Genomic DNA, 22,948 nt, shown 5'->3' on the forward strand with positions numbered 1-22,948 from the left:
CAGCAACATCTTCCTAGGAACGTTGCCAAAGGCAAGGGAAGCAAGGGCCAAAATGGGTTTTCAACAAGATCAAAAGCTTTTGCATAGCAAAAAGAAACAAACAAACAAACAAAAAAAAAACAAAAAACAAAACAAAAAAACAAAAAACAACAGTTAACAAAACCAAAAGACAACTGATAGAATGGGAGAAGTTATTTGCAAATGACATATCAGATAAAGGGCCAGTGTCCAAAATCTGTAAAGAACTTAGCAAGCTTAACACCCAAAGAACAAATAATCCAATCAAGAAATGGGCAAATACAAGAAGAGACATTTCTGCAAAGAAGAGACCCAGATGGCCAACAAACCCATGAAAAAGTGCTCCATATCACTCGGCATCAGGGAAATACAAATTAAAACCACAATGAGATATCACCTCACACCAGTAGAATGGCTAAATTAACAAGTCAGGAAATGACAGATGCTGGCGAGGATGCAGAGAAAGGGGAACCCTCCTACAATGTTGGTGGGAATGGAAGCTGGTTCAACCACTCTAGAAAACAACATGAAGGTTCCTCAAAATGTTGAAAATAGTACTACCCTATGACCCAGCAACTGCACTACTGGATATTTACCCTAAAGATACAAATGTAATGATCCGAAGGGGCACGTGCACCCACTCGAATGTTTATAGCAGCAATGTCCACAATAGCCAAACTGTGGAAAGAACCTAGATGTCCATCAACAGATGAATGGATAAAAAAGAGGTGGTATATATACACAATGGAATACTATGCAGCCATCAAAAGAAATGAAATCTTGCCATTTGCAACAACATGGATGGAACTAGAGCATATCATGCTTAGCAAAATAAGTCAATTGGAGAAAGACAATTATCATATGATCTCCCTGATATAAGGAAGTGGAGATGCAACATGGGGTGTTAAGGGGGTAGGAGAAGAATAAATGAAACAAGATGGGATTGGGAGGGAGAGAAACCATAAGTGACTCTTAATCTCACAAAACAAACTGAGGGTTGCTGGAGGGAGGGGTGTTGGGAGAAGGGGGTTGGGGTTAAGGACATTGGGGAGGGTATGTGCTATGGTGAGTGCTGTGAAGTGTGTAAACCTGGTAAATCACAGACCTGTACCCCTGGGGATAAAAATATATTATATGATTTTAAAAAATAAAAAATTAAAATAAAAGAAGATAATAATTGAAAAAAACGGTCCAATGTAAAATAAAAGAAGAAAATTAACACCAAATGCCTTAGAAAATATTCAATTAATTATTCTCTTGTCATACAATATATTGAGTTTTGTTAAAATTTACATTTTATATGATCACTGTTTTAAAAGCTAACTCAGTGTTATGTACATTATTACATGTGTTTATGTTGGGTAAAATATTTAGTCAGACCACTAGGACATTGGAATATTTCTAAATTATTCAAATGTATTTATGTATTCCAAAAATGTTTATCGAATGCCCACTAAAGGGCAGAAGCCGGTTCTAAGGTAAGAGTATTAGTGACTTCTGGTCAAAGTCTAACAACTGCTTCTCCTGGGATGGAGATGAGGGGCTGATCTGTAGAGCTGATCCTAAGATGTGAAGTCTCTCACATGGCAGGTTTCAACAAACTGATGTGGGCTTTCTGAGTTTAGAATTGAGAAGACACAGCACAACCTGCTTGTGGGAAGTGTCTAGGCAGGCTCTGCACCCTGCTGTGGGGACCACAGCATTTTGTCTACAGGGGGGACAAAGATCTCTGCCCCCCTAGAGTGAGGGATGTGAGAGAAAGCAGACAATAAGCAATGAACATGATTGATTCCCAAATTATAGGGTCTTTTATAAATTAGTAAATATTTTTTAAAGGAAGAGAAAACTGAAAAACCTTGGAAGTTGAAGGCTACTATAATTTTATGTAGAGAAGTTGGGGGAGGACTTATTGAGGTGACATGCAGATATCTGGGATAGGAGTGTGTCTGGTTTAAGAACCATCTAGTGTAAATGCACTAAGGCCTTAAGAGGAAACATCATGTGATTTTCTAAGAAGGATTTATTTTTTTCTTCCTTTCCAATATTAGTAAATGTATTGGTGCTTGTCCTGCTAGTCTCCTGGATAGAATATCCAGTATAGTACCGAATAAACACAGTGATAGTGAGCTTGTAACTGAATTTTGTTAAAATGATTTTTCTATGAACAAAGCATACCATGAATCAAATAAGTTTTTGCATCATTTGCATTTAAATGAATTGTATGTGTAATCTATTATATCAAAAGAGCCAGAAAAGGTATGAGAAACTTACAATCTTAGGTGTTGATTATCAAGAAGAGCAGTTTAAAGTCAAGCATGTAAATACACTACTAAGGGGCGCTGGGTGGCTCAGTGGGTTAATCCTCTGCCTTCAGCTCTGGTCATGTTTTCAGGGTCCTGGAATGGAGCCCCACATTGGGCTCTCTGCTTAGCAGGGAGGCTATTTCCCCACCCCCCTCTCTGCCTGCCTCTCTGCCTACTTGTGACATTTCTCTCTGTCAAATAAATAAATAAAATCTCAAAAAAAATTAATACACTACTAAGAAACAGTAAATGTACTCATATCTTGTACCTAGGAATATTTATGTCTTCAGGCTTTTTTAAAGAACTGATATAGTTTATGTGTTAATTACGGAGTTGCTAGAAATAAGGGCTACTTCATGTTTTCCATAAATATATGTGACTTCATATTTGCATTTTAAATTGATAAATTATATGGCACAGAAAATTTTAAACTGGGTACTTGAAAAATACTTTGAGACTTCTCAAAAAGAATAAATATATCACTTTCTTAGTGATAGTTTTTTACATATTACTAAGTATACTATCATATGGAGAGGATGGTACATGTAATATTCCAATAAGACTAAGTTATATTACTAAGTTATATTTACAGTTTTTGTAGAGTAAAATAAAAATAATGTTAAGCATGACAATTTTTCTGAATTCTTTCAAAGAATGTTTCCTGGTGAAATCATAAAACAATTTTAACTCATTAATCGTACAGTGTCTTTTTGTCTTTCTTTGATTTTCTAAGTTTCATTGTGAAAAAATTGGTATTTAAATATATTTAGAAGAAGGAAATGAGGTCAGTCTCATAGAGAGTGAAAAGACAATCTCAAAGGAAACGAAATGCGTGAGAAAATGATTGGAATTTAAGTGGAAATATATATATATAATATATATATATAATATATATATATATCTCAGTATTCTCAAATATTTTAGGTATACTGCTGGCAATAGAAATACAAGCAATGAAATAGAACTCTAGAGAGATTATGTGGATATTCATAGACTTTTTCAGGCCCGGTTTCCTATTTACTTGTTCTTAACTATGTCTCTAATTTATGACAACATTTTAATTTTTTTTATTTGCTTGAGAAAAATACAATCTTCCTTGCCCTGTCCACGAGGGCTAGCTTGACTTGCTGGTTCCTTAAGCTGTAAATAAAGGGGTTCAGCATGGGGGCTACTGAGGTGTTTAGCACAGCAACACCCTTGCTCAGAGACACTCTGTCTTTTGCTGCTGGATTAATGTACATGAAAATGCAGCTGCCATAGGAGATGGAGATGACAATCATGTGGGATGAGCAGGTAGAAAAGGTCTTTGTCCTCTGACTAGCGGAAGGAAGCCTCAAAATTGTTCTAATGATATATATGTCGGACAGAATTATTAATGCCAAAGTGAACAGTAGAGTAAACACAGCACAGGAAAAACCCACTGTCTCTAGGAATTTTGTGTCTGAACAAGAAAGGTGTAGTAAGGGGAAATAATCACAGGTAAAATGATCTATAACGTTGGACTTACAGTAATCAAGCTGTATGAACAGCATGAGTGATGGGAATATGATTAAGAATGAAGCCAACCAAGAGGCAAAGACAAGGAGTTTGCAGACTCTGGGATTCATGATGGTCATGTAATGCAGACGCTTGCAGATGGCAATGTAACGGTCATAGGACATGGCAGCCAGAAGGTAAAATTCAGTGACTCCCAACAGAATGAAAACAAAAAGAAAAACAAAACAAAAACAACTGAGCTATGCAATCATTAAAAGAAATGGTTTTATCTCCTGTAATCAGGGTGCCTAGGAACTTGGGTATGCTGACAGCTGTGAATGAAACCTCTAGCAAGGAGAAATTTCTGAGGAAGAAATACATGGGAGTCTAGAGGTGGGAATCCAGCAGGGTAAGGGTGATAATGGTCAGGTTCCCAGTGATGCTGAGCATGTAGGTGATGAACAGAAAGACAAAGATCACCCCCTAAAGCTGTGGGTCATCTGACAATTCCAGGAGGATAAACTGTTTATCCTGTGTGGTTTTTCTTTTTTCTTCTTCTTCTTCTTCTTTTGTGTAAACTAGAGAAGAAAACACAAACAGAAGGATTAGAGAAAGGGGATTGCATATGGGAAGCCGCTGGTATTTGTCTCTGGAAGCAAACTAATTTAATTTAGTTTAGTTTAATTAATTTAATGTAGGAGAACTTTAAGACAACTTAATAAAAGTGGGTGACATGTTTTAAAGTAAGTTTTTACCATCGGCCACACTCTGTGTTTAACATAGAATGTTTTTTCAAAATCCTTTATTTCAGAGATTGGGAATTGATTCTAAAAAGATTTAAAAAAAATCCTATCCCCATTACATACCCTACATGAGAAGAACAGGAATTTTAACCTAGGTTTCTCTGAATATTTGATAACTGGAATAGAAATTCTTCCTGTTGACTCTTCAAAATAATTCCCTGAAGGATTCCCTTTCCATTGAGAAAATCTTTGTTTTCTTCCAACCACATTGTCTCATTTCCTCATTTCTGTCACCTAATTCCCTATATTATTACTTGGTAGTATAACATAGAAAAGACAGTATGTTTGGAGGGAAGTCACTCAAATGAGGATGTGGCCAAAATTTGAAAGTCAGTGAAGTTCAATTTTTAACACTGTGACAAAATTCCCAAGTTTTCACTCTGGTTCACATTCTTCTTTTCCAACCTCCTATTCCTCTTCTGAAGCCACAGTTAATGAATTCTTTGACATGATGTCCTTGGACTTTGGACAGCACAGAGTTGACAGAAGGCATGGTAGAAATTTAGGTTAATCTACACATTCATGAGCTAAAGAAACAATGTATTTATATCTAAATTATTTTATAGAACATTTTTTCCTTCAGAGTTTCTTCTATCTAAATGTTGTTGGTATTATTCTTTATATATGAATTCTGCTCTCTATCCCATATTATAATTTTATATTTTTCCTTTTATCTACAAGAGTATTCAGTTATAAAGTTTTATTATGGCAACAACTTGGAGTATAGGATAAGACAGTACATGAGATCCCTTTATATTATTTTCCTGAATAATAATAACTTTAATAATACAATGCATTTTGAAGTGAAGCTAAATTTTTCTCAATATATCAAACTAGTCCGTTATCATATCCCTCATTCTGTGCATTCTCACTAAATAGTAAAGTGTCAATTCAGAGTTATGAAAGACATTTTGCAAATAGGATATTTAGTTTCAAGATGTAGAATTATTGATTACTGGTATATAATAATGCATCATAATACTGTGAAGTTTCTTACTCCTTTTTTCCGTTATATGCCTGAGTTCTCTTTTCACCCACTTCACACTGTTTAGCAAAAAAAATGTTGCTGTTGATTACTTAAGGCAAATTCCAACTAGATGGATAGTGCCAACGCTATGGGGAAAGCATGTGAAAGTCACAGGAAATGAACAATTCTTTTGCTATTTCTCAGGACTGGAGGAAGCAGGCTGAAGGGCTTTTAAGCAGACATCATAGTGACATATTTTGTAAACAAACTTGTGGTAATTCAGGTGTATGATCGATATTTCAATCATAACAGTCACACAGTGTTAACTGTGTGTACAACTCTTTGATCTGTAAGTTATTTCTTCTTCTGATGTTTTTGGTAGAGTGATGAAAATATATCCAAGACTCTAAAACATCATTTCAAGCTCTCCTTCCTAACTGCTTATCCATGTTTATTTTACCCAGTCACATGTAACTTATGTTCACAAAATTTGTAGTCCCATTTGCTCCTTTCTTTTCAATGAATTCTATTCTGTCATGGATATCTAATTGTTGAATCAAGTGTGTCATTCATTGAAAGTGAAAATTAACAAATTGTATAAACAGCTACTTGCTATTTTGTTAAATAAAATAACTGGAAATGATTTTTAGGACACTTCTGCCATTCCATATACATTTTGAAAAAAGAACAATAGCATTCTCCAGATTGTCCAATTTAAAGAAACAACAATTTTTTAAGGCCTACTAAAGATGAAGAGATTGTTTTCTTTATTTTTGCAATAATTAGAAGTAGTAAAAAGCACCATGATTCCACAATATAATTGGAAACTAACTTTATCATCCTGCACTCTCTTCCTAATTTAAAGAGAGAGAATTCTTTAATTCTGTATAATAAATTCTCTCTTCGTAAGTTAAATCTCCTTAAAGAAAGGTGTGAACACATATATCCGAGGAAATTTTCGTCCACAAATTAGTACACAATTTTCCAATTCTCTTTCTCTCTCATGTGACACTCCTTTTCTTGGTGTTAGATTTAGATGTGAGGCTAATTTGTCAAATAAGAGAACAAAATATTGGTTTAATGTGGTATCTCAAGTAATAATTCAGGTTGTAACAACCACTAACTTTTTTTTTTTATTCCTGACCATATTTACTGACAACTAATGTCATGCAAGAACTTTATGGTGACTGAATAGAAAAGAATCTCATGAACGATCAATTTAGGTTTTTTGCCCCCCCAGATTATTACTTTAGTAATGTCACAGAATTTTCCTCAAATTTGATCAGAATCTTGTTTCCCTCAGTCCCCGGGGGGGGGGGGATCACCTTGTTTTTTTCCTAATAGAAAGGGAGAATTTGGATCCCAAATCAGATCAAAGCATCAACCAGCATGAATAGGAATAATGAAGGAAAAGCAGTAATCATATAAATTACGCTCAAAATCTGTAGGTTTTCATTGAGATATTCTACATATATCCTGATTATCTCAATTTGTTATTGTTAACTAGGTATCTATATTTGGGTATAATTTTTAATGTAAAGAAGGAAAGGAATTCTTCAAAAACATAAAGCACAGAACTTAATTTTTATTTATAAGATATGATGTTATTGGGGTGCTTGTGGGCTTTGTCTTCAAAGAGAAATGGATTAAAAATGTAACATAGCATTGTGACTTTGGACAAGTTACTTAATCTCTCTAAATTTTACTTTTTCCTTCATTTAAAAAAATAGGAATAATAAGTTATGGAATAGTCACGAGGACTAATTTAAGAAAAAGTAAAATTAAGTCATACAAAATCTGTATAAAATGTACTCCCAAAAAGTGGTTAATATTATCTTTATTCTCCCCAAAATTAAGTCAATGAACATATTTGAAGAATATAGCCCCACTTTAAATACCAAAAACATCTTTGGAACAGTGAAAACTGTGTGCACTTATCTCATTTACTCAGTGTGAGTTATCTATGTTAATTTGAAGACACTGACAATGAAAGAGATTAAGTATAATAAGCAAGATCAGACATCAGATGTTAGCTGATAGTAGAATTGGAATTCCTAAGTCTTTCTGCCTGAAACCAGAACATTTACTACTTATTAAACATGTATTCGATGAGGAAGATCAAATTGAGAGACAATAATTGTATGAAAAGTAATAGAGGAATAAGATATTATGACAAACAGGAAATGTAACATACTCATTTTTCATAATCCTTGATAAATACAGCTGACATAAGAAACCCAAATTATTCTATGTATTCCAAAATAAAGTTAAGGTAAACATTAATGAATCAGTGCTAAAAAAAAAAGAAATTTTCCATTGGCTACAACTTTACAATCTTACCTCTATTTGTCACACAAATGACATCATCAGCTGGTTGAAATGGTTAAAAAAAAAAAAAACAAATTGACAACTATTTCAGTTTTAGGTTAAGAGATTCAGTATTTTAAAAATCAGTCTTTCTCAATACATTGAAGTTACTTTATTTCTGTAGCTAATATTCTTTTACACACTTTTCCCTATAGCTATGGGAGCAAAAATAGTGAAGAGAAGTTAGATTTGGAGTTACTTTGGACCTTTTGGAAGAAGATTCCATGTGGATTGTCTCTTGCCTAATGCACATGTTTAATTTACCATATATATCCATGTCTCAGAGCAAATACTCCAGTGAATCAAATGTGCCAACAAGGGCCTAGAGGAAAATACACTAAGGATTGTACAAATGTTATCAAAAGTTGCACTAATATTGGAACGAGAAACTTTTGGGATAATGCCCAAAGAGATAAAAAAGGTCATAAGAAATCAGCCAGAAGCACTTGGAATATTTTGCATATAATCTAAATGAAAAATAACTAAATATGCAGTTTTTTGGGAACATTTCCTGCATTTCCTGAATCAGGATTTCTCTCAAGAATAGAATCTCCTATTTCTTCTTTTGATGAGTAAAATACTGAGACCACTTAATTTCATCTGAAAACATTAGATTTTATCATATACTAAAACATCTCCATAAAAGTGGCACTCCAAGCTAGTAGGTGTGAAATAAAGTATTCAAAAACACTGAATATAGAATGATAAGGAGAATGGGATAGAGTTCAGTGCTCAGTGATTTCCCATTGAAAGGCATGAAAAACTATGGATTAAATACTCATTGAACTCTTCAATCTTTTCCAAGAATCACTTGAAGTCATTCTCCCATCATAGTAATGGTGCTGATTCTTGAGAAGCATCTACTACCCAGAAAATCCCTTTCCATTTGAAGGATGTGCTGGGTTTATCCCTGTAATTGATGGAAACATAAAATCTAGGAAATTGGCAGGATTTTACAATTCTGATTTCTTTTTGTCTCATTTTAGAAAATTATCAAAAAAGAAATCTGTTGAATCAATCACTATTTTTTTCCTTCAACAAATATCTTCACTGATCTTCTACATTTAAATAGTATATAAAGCACTGGGGATAAAACGGAATCAAAAGATATAAGATTTCTATTGCCACACAATTACTAAAAATCAAGGAAAGCCAAATGAGAGAAAATGTTCTGAAAGTTATAAAGTAACCTATCAGTTCAGAACTTTTTTAGTACACCAAACCATTTTTTAATCAGCAAATTTACTCCATTATACCAAATAATGTATACTATTGAACCCATTATTTTTTTTTCATTTTTCAAATATAAAATTATACAAAATTGTACTTTTAACATTTTCTGACTTGTCTGTTGATTCCCATTTCACCAAAAGTTGCCCCAAAGTAGTGATTTTTTTGCTTGTTAAATATTCTAAATTATTCTGATTCAACCACAGTATTTAATAAATTATGTGATCCAAGTAATTTAAGAGTGATGATCTAATTGTTCATATCAAAGTTAATCAGTAAAACCAGCATATCATTAAAAAGAGCTATTTTAACAGATACCTAATTTCTATTGAAGTTTTCATATATACATAAGTTTATTACTTTCAGGACTTAAAACTTCTAAAAAATATTTTTAGTTTTTTATGTAAGTGCCTATGATATATAAGAATATCAATGGAAGGCAGTGTATCACAAGGATTTTTTTTTTAAAGGAGTTTTAGATCCAAGAGAGATAGATTCAAATTCAAGCTTTGTTATTTATTCACATTAAAGGCCTTTCTTTCTCCATTTCTTTTTTTTGGGGGGGGAACATTTCCTGAATTTCCTGAATTATTTCTTTTTTTTAAAGACTTTATTTATTTATTTGACAGACAGAGATCCCAAGTAGGCAGAGAGGCAGGCAGAGGGGGGTGGGGAATCAGGCTCCCTGCTGAGCAGAGAGTCTGATGCAGGGCTTGATCCCAGGACCCTGGAATCACGACCTGAGCGAAAGGCAGAGGCTTTAACCCATTGAGCCACCCAGACACCCCTCTTTCTTCATTTCTAAAAAAGTTTAACAATGTAAATTTTTAGCGAATTAAATAAAACATAATATGTGGAGCTCTCTGTTTCTATAAGAAGAAGTAGCTTGAGAGAGATCAATAGTCATGCAAGGAATGTATAGAAATGTGAGATTAAACAGAAAAATAATGTGGTCTAAGACATATGACACCTTCAGTTTGCAGTTCTGCATGTAAGAAGTCACAAATCACCACCTGGGTATAACAATAAGTAAAAAGAGGAACAGCCTGACAAATCAACTATTTTGGATCCTTAGAGCAGGCAAATCATTGCCCTCAAGATTGAAAATCAGACAGATAAATATAAGAAGTGAAGGTTTAAGGGAACAGAGGCTCATGAGCAGGAACTGCCATAAGGTCCAGTGCTAGAGTAGGAAAACCTCAAGTATAATGTCAGAAATATCACCTCATGCTTCTTCATGGGAAGAGGAAAAGGGACCGTTTTTAAATACATGAGAGTGCTGTGCTCTTAAGAAAGCCAGCCCTCACAAAGAGCCAGCCCTCACAGAAATCTAGCTGACCAGAGTCTAACCTGCTGGGACATGATAGAGCTTAACTCACCCCAGACAAGGAAATACCCAACTCCAGTATCCTCTAGACTTCCATTGGGAAAAAGAAAATACACAACTTCAGCCCACTCTAACCTTCCAGTTCTATTTAAGAGGGGAGAAAAATCCGAGAAACACTCACGAAGTTTATAATCCAGAGGCTGGAGGCTCACTAAAACACTGAGCTCTAACCATAGGACTATAGAATCCGTCCCCTTCTCCCATGCCTAACCATAACATTTCTTTTCCTTTTTTTCTTTTATTGTGATTTTTTAAATTAACATATAATAATAACAAATAATGATAGCATATAATTAACATTATTTGCCCCAGTGGTGCATGTCTGTGAGTCACCAGTCTTAACACAATTCACAGCACTCACCATAGCCCATACCTTTCCCAATGTCCATCACCCAGCCCCCCATCTCTCCTCCGACACCCCCTACAATCCTCAGTTTCTTACCTGAGATTAAGAGTCTCTTATAATTTGTCTCCCTCCCTGGCCCCATATTGTTTCATTTTTCCCTCCCTTTCTCCCACAACCTCCTGCCCAGATTTTAAATTCCTCAGAGAGATCATATGATAATTGTCTTTCTCTTACTGGCTTACTTCACCAAGCATAATACCCTCTAGTTCAATCCATATCATTGCAAATGGCAAGAATTTTTTTTTTTTTTGAGAACATCGCATTTCTAAACGTCTATCTGTTCTGTATTTGTTTTTGTTTTTTTGTTTTTGTTGTTGTTGTTGTTGTTTCCCAGTGCATTGTGTCTGGGTGTCAAGAAGAGTACAAACATAAAAAAGGTAAAAAAAAAATTTTGGAGAGTCAGAGAATGATTCAGAACGAGACATGGGTGAGGTGTTAGAATATTAAGACTGGAAATTTGAAATAAATGTGATTAATATTGCAAGGATCTAGTGGATAAATTAGATGAAATGTAAGAACAGAAGGGAAAGACAAGCAGAGAAAATTACAATCCAAAAACCCATACAAAAAACAACCACAACCACCACCACCAACAACAAAAACAATTCCTGAAGAAATAAAGAATTCCTTGGAGAAAAGAAATTAAATGTTTGTGTTGTCAATATTCAGGCTGGACGGAATTGTTAAGAAAAATGCTTTAGAAAGAAGGAAAATAATATAGTTCACTATGTCAGAGATTTACATAATGTAAGAAAGAGCACTGCAGAAAGAAGAGTCTAAGGTAAAATTAAAAAAAAAAATTGTTTGTTAACTTAGGTCACTTGGCATACTCTAGGTATTATAGGCTGCTGAGAATAAGAAGGATCTAGATGGCAAGATGTTGCTTCAAGGACCTGAGGTAACACAGAAACAGAGTGAGCAAGAGATCAAACTCCATGAAATAAGAAAATAAGGAAACGGGCAAAATCTTCGAATTTGATCTGCTTCGAAGATCCCTGTAAAAGTGTGAGAAGGCACATCCTTGGAAAAGGTCTGAGAGGCCCCCAGAATTTTGTGGACTGAAACTAGACTGAAGGGTGATGGTCTTACTCTGTACAAATCCAGGTTTATAAGACTGTGAGAGGCCGTTGTTTTCTCAAATGTATCAACACAAAGGTACAAGAAACATGAAGAAACAGAGAAAATTTCTCTAATCAAATAACAAAATTTTCATTAGCAGAGTCTAGAGAAATATAAGCACATCTGACAAATTATTCAAAATAACTGTCATAAGATACTCAAGGAATTAGGAAAATGGCATGTGTTTTAGTTTTATTGCATTTGCTTCAAATCTTTAACAGGTATAAATAGTTTTTTAAGATTTTATTTATTTATCTGACAGAACAAGTGAGAGCAAGAGAAGGCCCGAGTAGGCAGAGCGGTGGTCAGAGGGAGAGGGAGAAGCAGGCTCTCTGCTGAGCAGGGGGCCTGATGTGGGACTCCATCTCAGGACCTGGGATCATGACCTGAATGGAAGGCAGATGCTTAACTGACTGGGCCACCCAGGTGCCCCAACTATAAATACTTAAAAAAATGGTAGAGAACATGGAAATTCTATAAATAATACATAATATCATGATCAATATTTACCCTGTAATATGCACTATATTTCACAAAATACAAAGCTCTACATTTAAAGTGCAAATCACAAGTACTTATTACTTCTAAGAACAGAATTTAATATACAATACTTTGGGAGTATAGATTTTTAAAATTAGCACATAATGTATTATTTGCCCCAGATATATAGGTCTGTGAATCATCAGACTTACACATTTGACAGCACACACCATAGACTATAAGAAGAAACATATTGATATAGATATTAGGAATTTCAGGATTTTACCTAGTTACTCTTTAGACTCTCCTTCCCTCCCACCCCTGCCCCAGGAGAAATATTTAATTTACTTGAAGAAAATATTTACTTTATAGATCACATCTCTGAAGGCTTGTTTTACTTGCTGGTTTCTCAGAGTGTAAATGAAGGGGTTTAGCATAGGGGCAACAGAGGTGTTGAGAATAGCTACTCCTTTTGTCAATGATGCCTTTTCTTTTGCAGAGGGATTAGCATACATAAATATACAGCTTCCATAAGAAATGGAAATGACAATCATATGAGAGGAGCATGTGGAGAAAGCCTTTTTTCTCTGACTGGCAGATGGGAATCTCAAAATCGTTCTGATAATATACATATAAGATAAAATCACCAGTGCCAACGTGAATAGCAGAGCAACCAAAGCAAAGTAAAAACCAATCACTTCTAGGAGCCACGTATCCGAACAGGATAGTTGTAGAAGGGGAAAATAGTCACAGACAAAGTGATCGATGACATTGGAAGCGCAGTAATCCAGCTGGAGCAGAAGCATGAGGGGTGGGAAAATGGTCAGGAACCCGCCCAGCCACGCACAGAGCACAAGCACTGTGCAGACTTTCCTGCTCATGATGGTGGTGTAATGAAGAGGCTTGCAGATGGCAACATAGCGGTCATAAGACATGGCAGTTAGAATGTAAAATTCTGTCACCCCCATGAAAATAAGGAAAAAGAGTTGGGCTATACAGTTGTTATAGGAAATAGTTTTATCCCTGGTGATAATTGCTCCCAGAAATCTAGGAATACACAGAGTTGTAAATGAGATTTCTAAGAAAGAGAAGTTTCGGAGGAAGAAATACATTGGTGTCTGCAGATGAGGGTCCACCAAGGCTAGAGTGATGATAGTCAGGTTTCCAGTGACACTTAATAAGTATGTGATAAATAAGAAGAGAAAAATCACAATCTGAAGGTCAGGATCATCAGAAAGGCCTAGCAGGACAAACTCTGTGATCACTGTGTAGTTCATTCCTCTCTTGCTCTCCCTCCTTCTCTCTGTCTCCTGTTTCTTTAAAGATATCTAGATGGCAAAAGCATTAAAGGGAGGATATGAAAGGTGTAATTCATGATGATCAATATCACCATCACTGATACAATTATAAAATATATTCTATACTTCATGTTGATCTTATTTTGATCCTCTTGTTTGCATTTGGTTATAATGCATATTTGTGAGTTTTGCTTTATTACTTTTCTTATTTGAAATGTAGCAGAAGTTTGTTAATCTTCATGCAATAATCTTTCTTATGTATTTATAAGTTATACCACCACCTAAAAACAGAAATGTTCTTAATTCCATCACAAGGTAGTGAAAGAAGGCTTAAGTAACAACCTTTATACATCTTCTGACATAAGAAATCAATTAATGATTTTCTTACAAGTAATTTATCACTATTAATTATTTAATTTAATCATTAATTTTATTTTATATATTAATAATTTGGGGTATAATTTTCAAAATAGTGTGAGAATGCTGTATACATATATAGTAGCATATTATATATACTTACTGTGTGAGAGAGGTAATAGCCCTATTATATTATTTAACAAATAAAGAATATATTCACTTACTCATTTATTGTTTTTTCTTGTAATTCCATCAAAATTAATGTTTCACTAGTTTTTCATTAATTTTCATATCTTCTGTGACTTGCTAGAAATATACATACAAAAATATTTTTATTTTTGAGCTTAATGGAGCTGCACCTTTTTTAAAAAAATTTTACACTGAAGCACAAATTTGAAAAGTAACTACTTGCCTCAGATATTAGCAGTTCTGTCACCCAGATTGTTGCCCAGTGCCTATTTCATTTGAACATCCTTCTTCCTGAGCTATTAGTTTTATGAAAAAAAAAAAATCTGGTTCTCTTATAATTCTGTCTCACACTTATCTTTTACATGAGAACAGTGATCCATAAGGATATTTCAGAAACATACAGGAAAATGTCTTCTATTTGTACTAACATACAGGCAATTCCCAGTTGTGCTGGATATCCTGTGCTATAGATTTTGATTATTAAATTTATGACAGTTATCTCCTTTATATTTTAAGAGTTAAATTTGTGCTGTGAAGAACAGAATGCAAATCATTGCTTCTCTGCCAGACTTCAGCAAAGTTCACTCTGATCAAATTTGATTCGATTTGATTAGATTTCCTTTGATGGCTCGAAGGAAACAGTTCAGGAAATAAATACAAAATGTCAGAAAACCTTAAAAAATGTGGAAATAATATGAGAGTCCTCTTCAATAATGTTAATCTAAAAACTTAGGAAAGCACTAATTAAAGAGAGGACTGAGAAGGATATAACATCATTGGTGTATGAGTGCGAATTCTTAAACTAGATTGATTTTCCTCCACTTGCACTTATAGCTCAAATTTTCCAAGTCAATTTGTTTTGACCTCAAAAGAAAGTTGTTCATTGATCTAGTGGGAACAAGACCAAGTCCAGGTCAGACTGTATATTTACAGACCACGAGGGATTCCTGGAAGCCATCCTTACATTTCTCAGTAGCCTTTTAATTCTTTTCTATAGTGAATCTCCCTTGAGAATGGTTGTGTTCATTTTTGTATCCCACAGGGGACCTAAAATGTTGACTTCTACAAAATAATTAATCCATTAATCACAATTTCTTAATATTTTGTGAATAATAAAAAATGTTGTGAAACCTTTTTTATAAAAATAAACTCAATCTAATTTATTTTTAATCATCTGGAAATATAAATCTTTCTAAATATGCCCTTTTTATTATTTATCCTTAGACTTTCTTGGTGTTGAAGCATTGAGAAACAAGGTTATTTCATAATTCTAAGTTAAATAATAACTATTATAAGGCACCTATTGTGGTTACATTTTTTAAAAATTCCAATATACATGTTAATTTAACCCTCAGTACAAATACGAATATTTAATTACAGTGTCAATTTGCCCATCTAATTTTTAAACTTGGCCTTTATATTTATTTGTCTTATCTTTAATATTCTAATGAGAAATATCACCAAGTACTAATATTTTACTTATTTGAAATTCTGGATAGTGAATTATTATTGATTTTTAAATGTCATTTTTTATATGTCCCAAATATTTTGATAATAAAAATTATACTACATGCAATCAGTTAAAAGTAAGGCATACATTTGTTATATAATTATATAAACTAATAATACACATTAAATAATAACTATTTAATATTAAATAAGTGCTGTATATATAAAAATAATAACAAGACATAAGTACTTTAACATAAAAAATACAATTGTCAGTTTGTATAATCAGATAATGACATAGTTACCGATGCAGAAGTAAATCACAGTTGGAATGCAACACTTTTCGGAAATTACTTACTGGAAGAGAGGAATTAGAACAGAGTGGGGAGAAAAATGGAAGGAAAATGTAGGCATAACTGAAATTTATGACTGTGAATACTGTGTTTACTTAAGGTACTTAAAGGAGCAGTCAATAAAGGAGCATGCTGGCAAATGTGGCTTTATATCATAGGGAGTGATGCCCTTGTCCACTTCATTTATATTTTTTTCAGCTTTGTTGAGCTAGAATTAACCTATATAATATTGTGTAAGTTTGAAGGGAACAATGTGTTGATTTTAGACACTTGTGCATTGTGAAATGATTACCAAGGTAGGGTTAGTTAGCCCATCTTTCACTTGTATATTTACCTTTTCTTTTTTTGTGGTGAGAACATTTAAGATTTACTCTCTCAGCAACTTTAAGTATATAATATGGTAATCTTGTAGATCAGTTCTATTGCAAGAATGAAATGGTGTCATGTTTTTATCCTAAAAGCCCAATTAATAGGCAACAAGAAACTCTCTCATATTCATGGGGGGCACAGGTGCAGTAATGCTCATTTGACTGCATTCTCATTCCCAGGATTTTCTGTAATTGCTGTTTAGGTTTAGAGGCTTAATCCTGGTTTAGGTTTGGGGACTCTTATTTTGCAAAAATTTAGGTTTGGGAATTTTTTTGTAACTATCAAGAGGAGACACATGTTTTTTTTTTTTTATTCTTAGCAGCTACTGTTGATCAATGGCTGGATCCTTTAATTCATGATGTGATGCAAAATGGCGATGTTCTTAATCTGTTATTTACCATTTGCTTATTCATTGTTACAGTTTACAGGAAAAAGCCCAGGTGAATACCTACTTCATTTCTATTTCATAGTCAGAGTTGGTTGTCTAGTATCTTTTTGTTGGTATCTTTAGGAATACATGGCTCTAGGGGGTGGGATTATGTACATTGGGGAGGGTATGTGCTTTGGTAAACCTGGTGATTCACAGACCTGTACCCCTGGGGATAAAAATATATGTTTATAAAAAATAAAAAATTTTAAAAAAAGGAATACACGGCTCTATAAATTTTGTATTTGTTGTAGGTCACATTAGTGATTGACATACGTATTTCAAGGGAGATTGAAATTGTCATCCCTCTCTCTTTGGAGTGCTTTAGTCCGGGGGAGACCCTTCTCTTTTGGACCGTACACTTTTCCTCTTTGATTGTTTCCTTTGCATCTTGTAGAACAAGTGTTTCCAGGCTCATGCTACACTTTTCTGTATTAGAACTGGACTGAGTCTTTTCTCCAAAGAGGCCTTCTTACATTGGTTAGGAAATGTGAATCAAGGTAAGAAACTAGGTACTAGCTGTGAAAATTACTATGAGCTTGATCATCCTTTCTAGGTATTTTCAGTGGATAGGGCCAACACACAGAATTTTTAAATCAATATTTCATTTATTTATTTGAGACAGAAAGAGCACACGTGAGAGAGAAAGCATGAGTGGGTGCTGGCAGGGGAATGGGGGGGAAGAACAGAGGGAGAGGGAGAAGCAGACTGCTCACTGAGCAGGGAGCCCTAGGTGGGGCTCAGTTCCAGGACCCTGGGATCCTGACCTGAGCTAAAAGCGGCCGCTTAACCCACTGAGTTACCCAAGAATCACACACACACGTATATATATATTTTTTTAAGTAAAATGCCTATGAGTGCAATTTCAATCTATCATTCAAATTTAGGACTACAATATTTTTGTGAAACTCCTTCTACCATATACATGCATATATATAATATATTAATATATATTTATTAATAAGATAAAGATATATGTATATATCTTTAATTAAAGTGTTATTTATTTGAGAGAGCATAAGTGTGGCAGTAGGAAAAGGTGGAGGGAGAAGGAGAAGCAGACTCTCTTGTTGAGCAGGGACCTTGGCACAGGGCTCAATCCCAGGACTTTGGGATCATGACCTGAACTGAGGGCAAATGCATAACTAATTGAACAACACAGGCACCCCTTTATATATTCTTTATCTCATAATTAGAACCCTGGCTATGGATAGAATTAGAGAAGATTCTAATATTGTATTAATCTTCATTTGCTTCTTTTCCTCACGCTGCCCATAAAGTAACATTACAATAACAGTGACAGCACTACTATCCACCATATTATTCCTACCTAGAAACAACTTAAGAATTTTTTAAGCTATTGTTTTTGCTCTTAGATTAAATCCCACTTGGATGTACAGTTCAGTTATAGCACTTAAGATCTCTTGGAATAATTCCACCTCATTTGGTTATCTCACTAACTAAATATATATTAAATATACTTATTACAGTTCAGTATAATGGCTTATGCCATTATACACATTTCTTTCCACTCCTTTCAAACAATTTTAACTTGCTTTCTGAGGATTCCTGAGACAGATTCATGGAGCCATTGAAAAGTGAAACTAGAGGGGTGTCTGGGTGGCACAGTCATACTTTTTTTTTTAAATTTTTTATTTTTTATAAACATATATTTTTATCCCCAGGGGTACAGGTCTGTGAATCACCAGGTTTAAACACTTCACAGCACTCACCAAAGCACATACCCTCCCCAATGTCCATAATCCCACCCCCTTCTCCCAAACCCCCTCTCCACAGCAACCATCACTCAGTTGAGCCTCTGACTATTTGTTTTGGTCAAGGTCATGATCTCAGGGTCATTAGATCCAGCCTTACCTTAGGCTCAGTGCTCAAGGAGGAGTCTGCTTGGGATTCTCTCTATGTCCCCCGTTGGCCCGCCCCCACTCTCTCTCTCTTTCTCTCTCACAAAAATAAATATTTTTTAAAAAATATTAAATAGAATTGAAATTGAAGCATAATACTGAATATTGGCTGAATAAGAAGTCTAGGAAGCATCTTCAGAGGTTTTGTTCTTAACACATCAATATCATGGGGTGCCTGAGTGGCTCAGTCGGTTGAATGACTGACCCACTCTTGGTTTTGGCTCAGATCATGATCTCAAGATTGTGAGATGGAACCCTGAGTCAGTCTCCATGCCCATAATGGAATTTGCTTCAGATCGCCCCCCACCCCGTCCCCTCTGTTCTACCAGCGCACACCCACTGTCTGTCTCTAAAATAAATAAAATCTTTTAAGAAAAGTTGATATCTTACCCTTTTGAAATTTTTACAATTAAGTACATATGAATGATGATTAATTAATACTACTGATAAACTAGTCAATGGCAATTTCACTGATGTTCAAGGTAAGAAAATAACTCTACTTTATTTTTATTTATTTATTTATTTTTTATTTATTTTACAGTTTGTATTTTCAGGTTCTTCCTTAATTTATATATTTCATGCAGTTATCCTCAGTTTTTTTTTTTAAGAACCTACTTAAAAAGTTATGGTTATCATTTAATTTAAATATTTACAACATTAATTCTATTAATAGTGGGTTAATAACATATTTAACACTCTAAGTTTTATTTGAACATATTTATGCCCATGTAACATGGATTTTAATATGTGCTATTTTTAACTTTCATTATTTCCTAATCAAAATATAACTTCACATTTGTTTTACAATTTAAATGATGTTTAGAAGATTGTTAAATTTTTTCAAGTAATTATATTTTTATAGTATTGATTGGTATTGATTTCTGGGTTTCATACTTTTATTTTTAATTTGTTATTTTTTATAAACATATATTTTTATCCACAGGGGTACAGGTCTGTGAATCACCAGGTGTACACACTTCACAGCACTCACCAAAGCACATACCCTCCCCAATGTCCATAATCCCACCCCCTTCTCCCAAACCCCCTCCCCACAGCAACCCTCAGTTTGTTTTGTGAGATTAAGAGTCATTTATGGTTTGTCTCCCTCCCAATCCCATCTTGTTTCATTGATTCTTCTCCTACCCACTTAAGCCCCCACGTTGCATCACCACTTCCTCATATCAGGGAGATCATATGATAGTTGTCTTTCTCTGCTTGACTTATTTCGCTAAGTATGATAAGCTCTAGTTCCATCCATATTGTCGTAAATGGCAAGAATTCATTTCTTTTGATGGCTGCATAGTATTCCATTGTGTATATATACCACATCTTCTTCATCCATTCATCTGTTGATGGACATCTAGGTTCTTTCCATAGTTTGGCTATTGTGGACATTGCTGCTAGAAACATTCGGGTGCACGTGCCCCTTTGGATCACTACGTTTGTATCTTTAGGGTAAATAGCCAATAGTGCAATTGCTGGGTCATAGGGCAGTTCTATTTTCAACATTTTGAGGAACCTCCATGCTGTTTTCCAGAGTGGCTGCACCAGCCTGCATTCCCACCAACAGTGTAGGAGGGTTCCCCTTTCTCTGCATCCTCGCCAGCATCTGTCATTTCCTGACTTGTTGATTTTAGCCATTCTGACTGGTGTGAGGTGATATCTCATTGTGGTTTTGATTTGTATTTCCCTGATGCCGAGTGATATGGAGCACTTTTTCATGTGTCTCTTGGCCATCTGGATGTCTTCTTTGCAGAAATGTCTGTTTATGTGCTCTGCCCATTTCTTGATTGGATTATTTGTTCTTTGGGTGTTGAGTTTGCTAAGTTCTTTATAGATTCTGGACACTAGTCCTTTATCTGATATGTCCTTTGCAAATATCTTCTACCATTCTGTTAGTTGTCTTTTGATTTTGTTAACTGTTTCCTTTGCTGTGCAAAAGCTTTTGATCTTGATGAAATCCCAATAGTTCATTTTTGCCCTTGCTTCCCTTGCCTTTGGCGAAGTTCCTAGGAAGATGTTGCTGCGGCTGAGATCGAAGAGGTTGCTGCCTGTGTTCTCCTCAAGGATTTTGATGGATTCCTTTCGCACATTGAGGTCCTTCATCCATTTTGAGTATATTTTTGTGTGTGGTGTAAGGAAATGGTCCAATTTCATTTTTCTGCATGTGGCTGTCCAATTTTCCCAGCACCATTTATTGAAGAGGCTGTCTTTTTTCCATTGGACATTCTTTCCTGCTTTGTCGAAGATTAGTTGACCATAGAGTTGAGGGTCTATTTCTGGGCCCTCTATTCTGCTCCACTGATCTATGTGTCTGTTTTTGTGCCAGTACCATGCTGTCTTGATGATGAGAGCTTTGGAATAGAGCTTGAGGTCCGGAATTGTGATGCCACCAACGTTGGCTTTCTTTTTCAATATCCCTTTGGCTATTCGAGGTCTATTCTGGTTCCATATAAATTTTAGGATTATTTGTTCCATTTCTTTGAAAAAGATGGATGGTACTTTGATAGGAATTGCATTAAATGTGTAGATTGCTTTAGGTAGCATAGACATTTTCACAATATTTATTCTTCCAATCCAGGCGCATGGAACATTTTTCCATTTCTTTGTGTCTTCCTCAATTTCTTTCATGAGTACTTTATAGTTTTCTGAGTATAGATTCTGTGCCTCTTTGGTTAGGTTTATTCCTAGGTATCTTACGGTTTGGGGTGCAATTGTAAATGGGATTGACTCCTTAATTTCTCTTTCTTCTGTCTTGCTGTTGGTGTAGAGAAATGCAACTGATTTCTGTGCATTGATTTTATATCCTGACACTTTACTGAATTCCTGTATAAGTTCTAGCAGTTTTGGAGTGGAGTCTTTTGGGTTTTCCGCATATAGTACATATCATCTGCGAAGAGTGATAATTTGACTTCTTCTTTGCTGATTTGGATGCCTTTAATTTCCTTTTGTTGTCTGATTGCTAAGGCTAGGACCTCTAGTACTATTTTAATAGCAGTGGTGATATTGGACATCCCTGCTGTGTTCCTGACCTTGGCGGAAAAGTTTTCAGTTTTTCTCCATTGAGAATGATATTTGCGGTGGGTTTTTCATAGATGGCTTTGATGATATTGAGGTATGCGCCCTCTATCCCTACACTTTGAAGAGTTTTGATCAGGAAGGGATGCTGTACTTTGTCAAATGCTTTTTCAGCATCTATTGAGAGTATCATATGGTTCTTGTTCTTTCTTTTATTGATGTGTTGTATCACACTGACTGATTTGCAGATGTTGAACCAACCTTGCATCCCTGGAATAAATCCCACTTGGTCGTGGTGAATAATCCTTTTAATCTACTGTTGAATCCTATTGGCTAGTATTTTGTTGACTATTTTCGCATCTGTGTTCATCAAGGATATTGGTCTATAGCTCTCTTTTTTGATGGGATCCTTGTCTGGTTTTGGTATCAAGGTGATGCTGGCCTCATAAAATGAGTTTGGAAGTTTTCCTTCCATTTCTATTTTTAGGAACAGTTTCAGGAGAACAGGAATTAGTTCTTCTTAAATGTTTGGTAGAATTCCCCCAGGAAGCCGTCTGGCCCAGGGCTTTTGTTTGTTTGGAGATTTTTGATGACTGTTTCAATCTCCTTACTGGTTATGCGTCTGTTTAGGCTTTCTATTTCTTCCTGGTTCAGTTGTGGTTGTTTATATGTATCTAGGAATGCATCCATTTCTTCCAGATTGTCAAATTTGTTGGTGTAAAGTTGCTCATAGTATGTTCTTATAATTGTTTGTATTTCTTTGGTGTTAGTTGTGATCTCTCCTCTTTCATTCATGATTTTATTTATTTGGGTCCTTTCTCTTTTCTTTTTTATAAGTCGGGCCAGGGATTTATCAATTTTATTAATTATTTCAATGAATCAGCTCCTCGTTTCGTTGATTTGTTCTATTGTTTTTTTGGTTTCTATTTCATTGATTTCTGCTCTGATCTTTATGATTTCTCTTCTCCTGCTGGGCTTAGGGTTTCCTTCTTGTTCTTTCTCCAGCTCCT

The 22,948-nt window shown here is 34.8% G+C and overlaps 1 protein-coding gene and 1 pseudogene across 2 annotated transcripts in view; both read right to left on the bottom strand.

Annotated features, from left to right (window-relative positions):
• Positions 1–3,388: 3,388 nt before the first annotated feature.
• The window catches only part of LOC309869860 (olfactory receptor 6C1-like), a 38,606-nt pseudogene continuing 19,046 nt past the window's right edge, over positions 3,389–22,948 (bottom strand). Inside the window, exon 2 of the transcript in view lies at positions 3,389–4,184. The product of the transcript in view is annotated as an olfactory receptor 6C1-like (transcript). The remainder of the gene's footprint in view (positions 4,185–22,948) is intronic.
• Positions 12,901–13,833, bottom strand: LOC309869898 (olfactory receptor 6C3-like; the record flags this gene model as incomplete). Its single annotated transcript, XM_082741665.1, has 1 exon — positions 12,901–13,833. The coding sequence occupies one exon, from the start codon at positions 13,831–13,833 to the stop codon at positions 12,901–12,903; it is 933 nt and encodes a 310-aa protein (XP_082597791.1).

This window comes from Mustela nivalis, assembly GCF_964662115.1.
Source record: "Mustela nivalis genome assembly, chromosome: 7".
Taxonomy (NCBI): Eukaryota; Metazoa; Chordata; class Mammalia; order Carnivora; family Mustelidae; genus Mustela; species Mustela nivalis.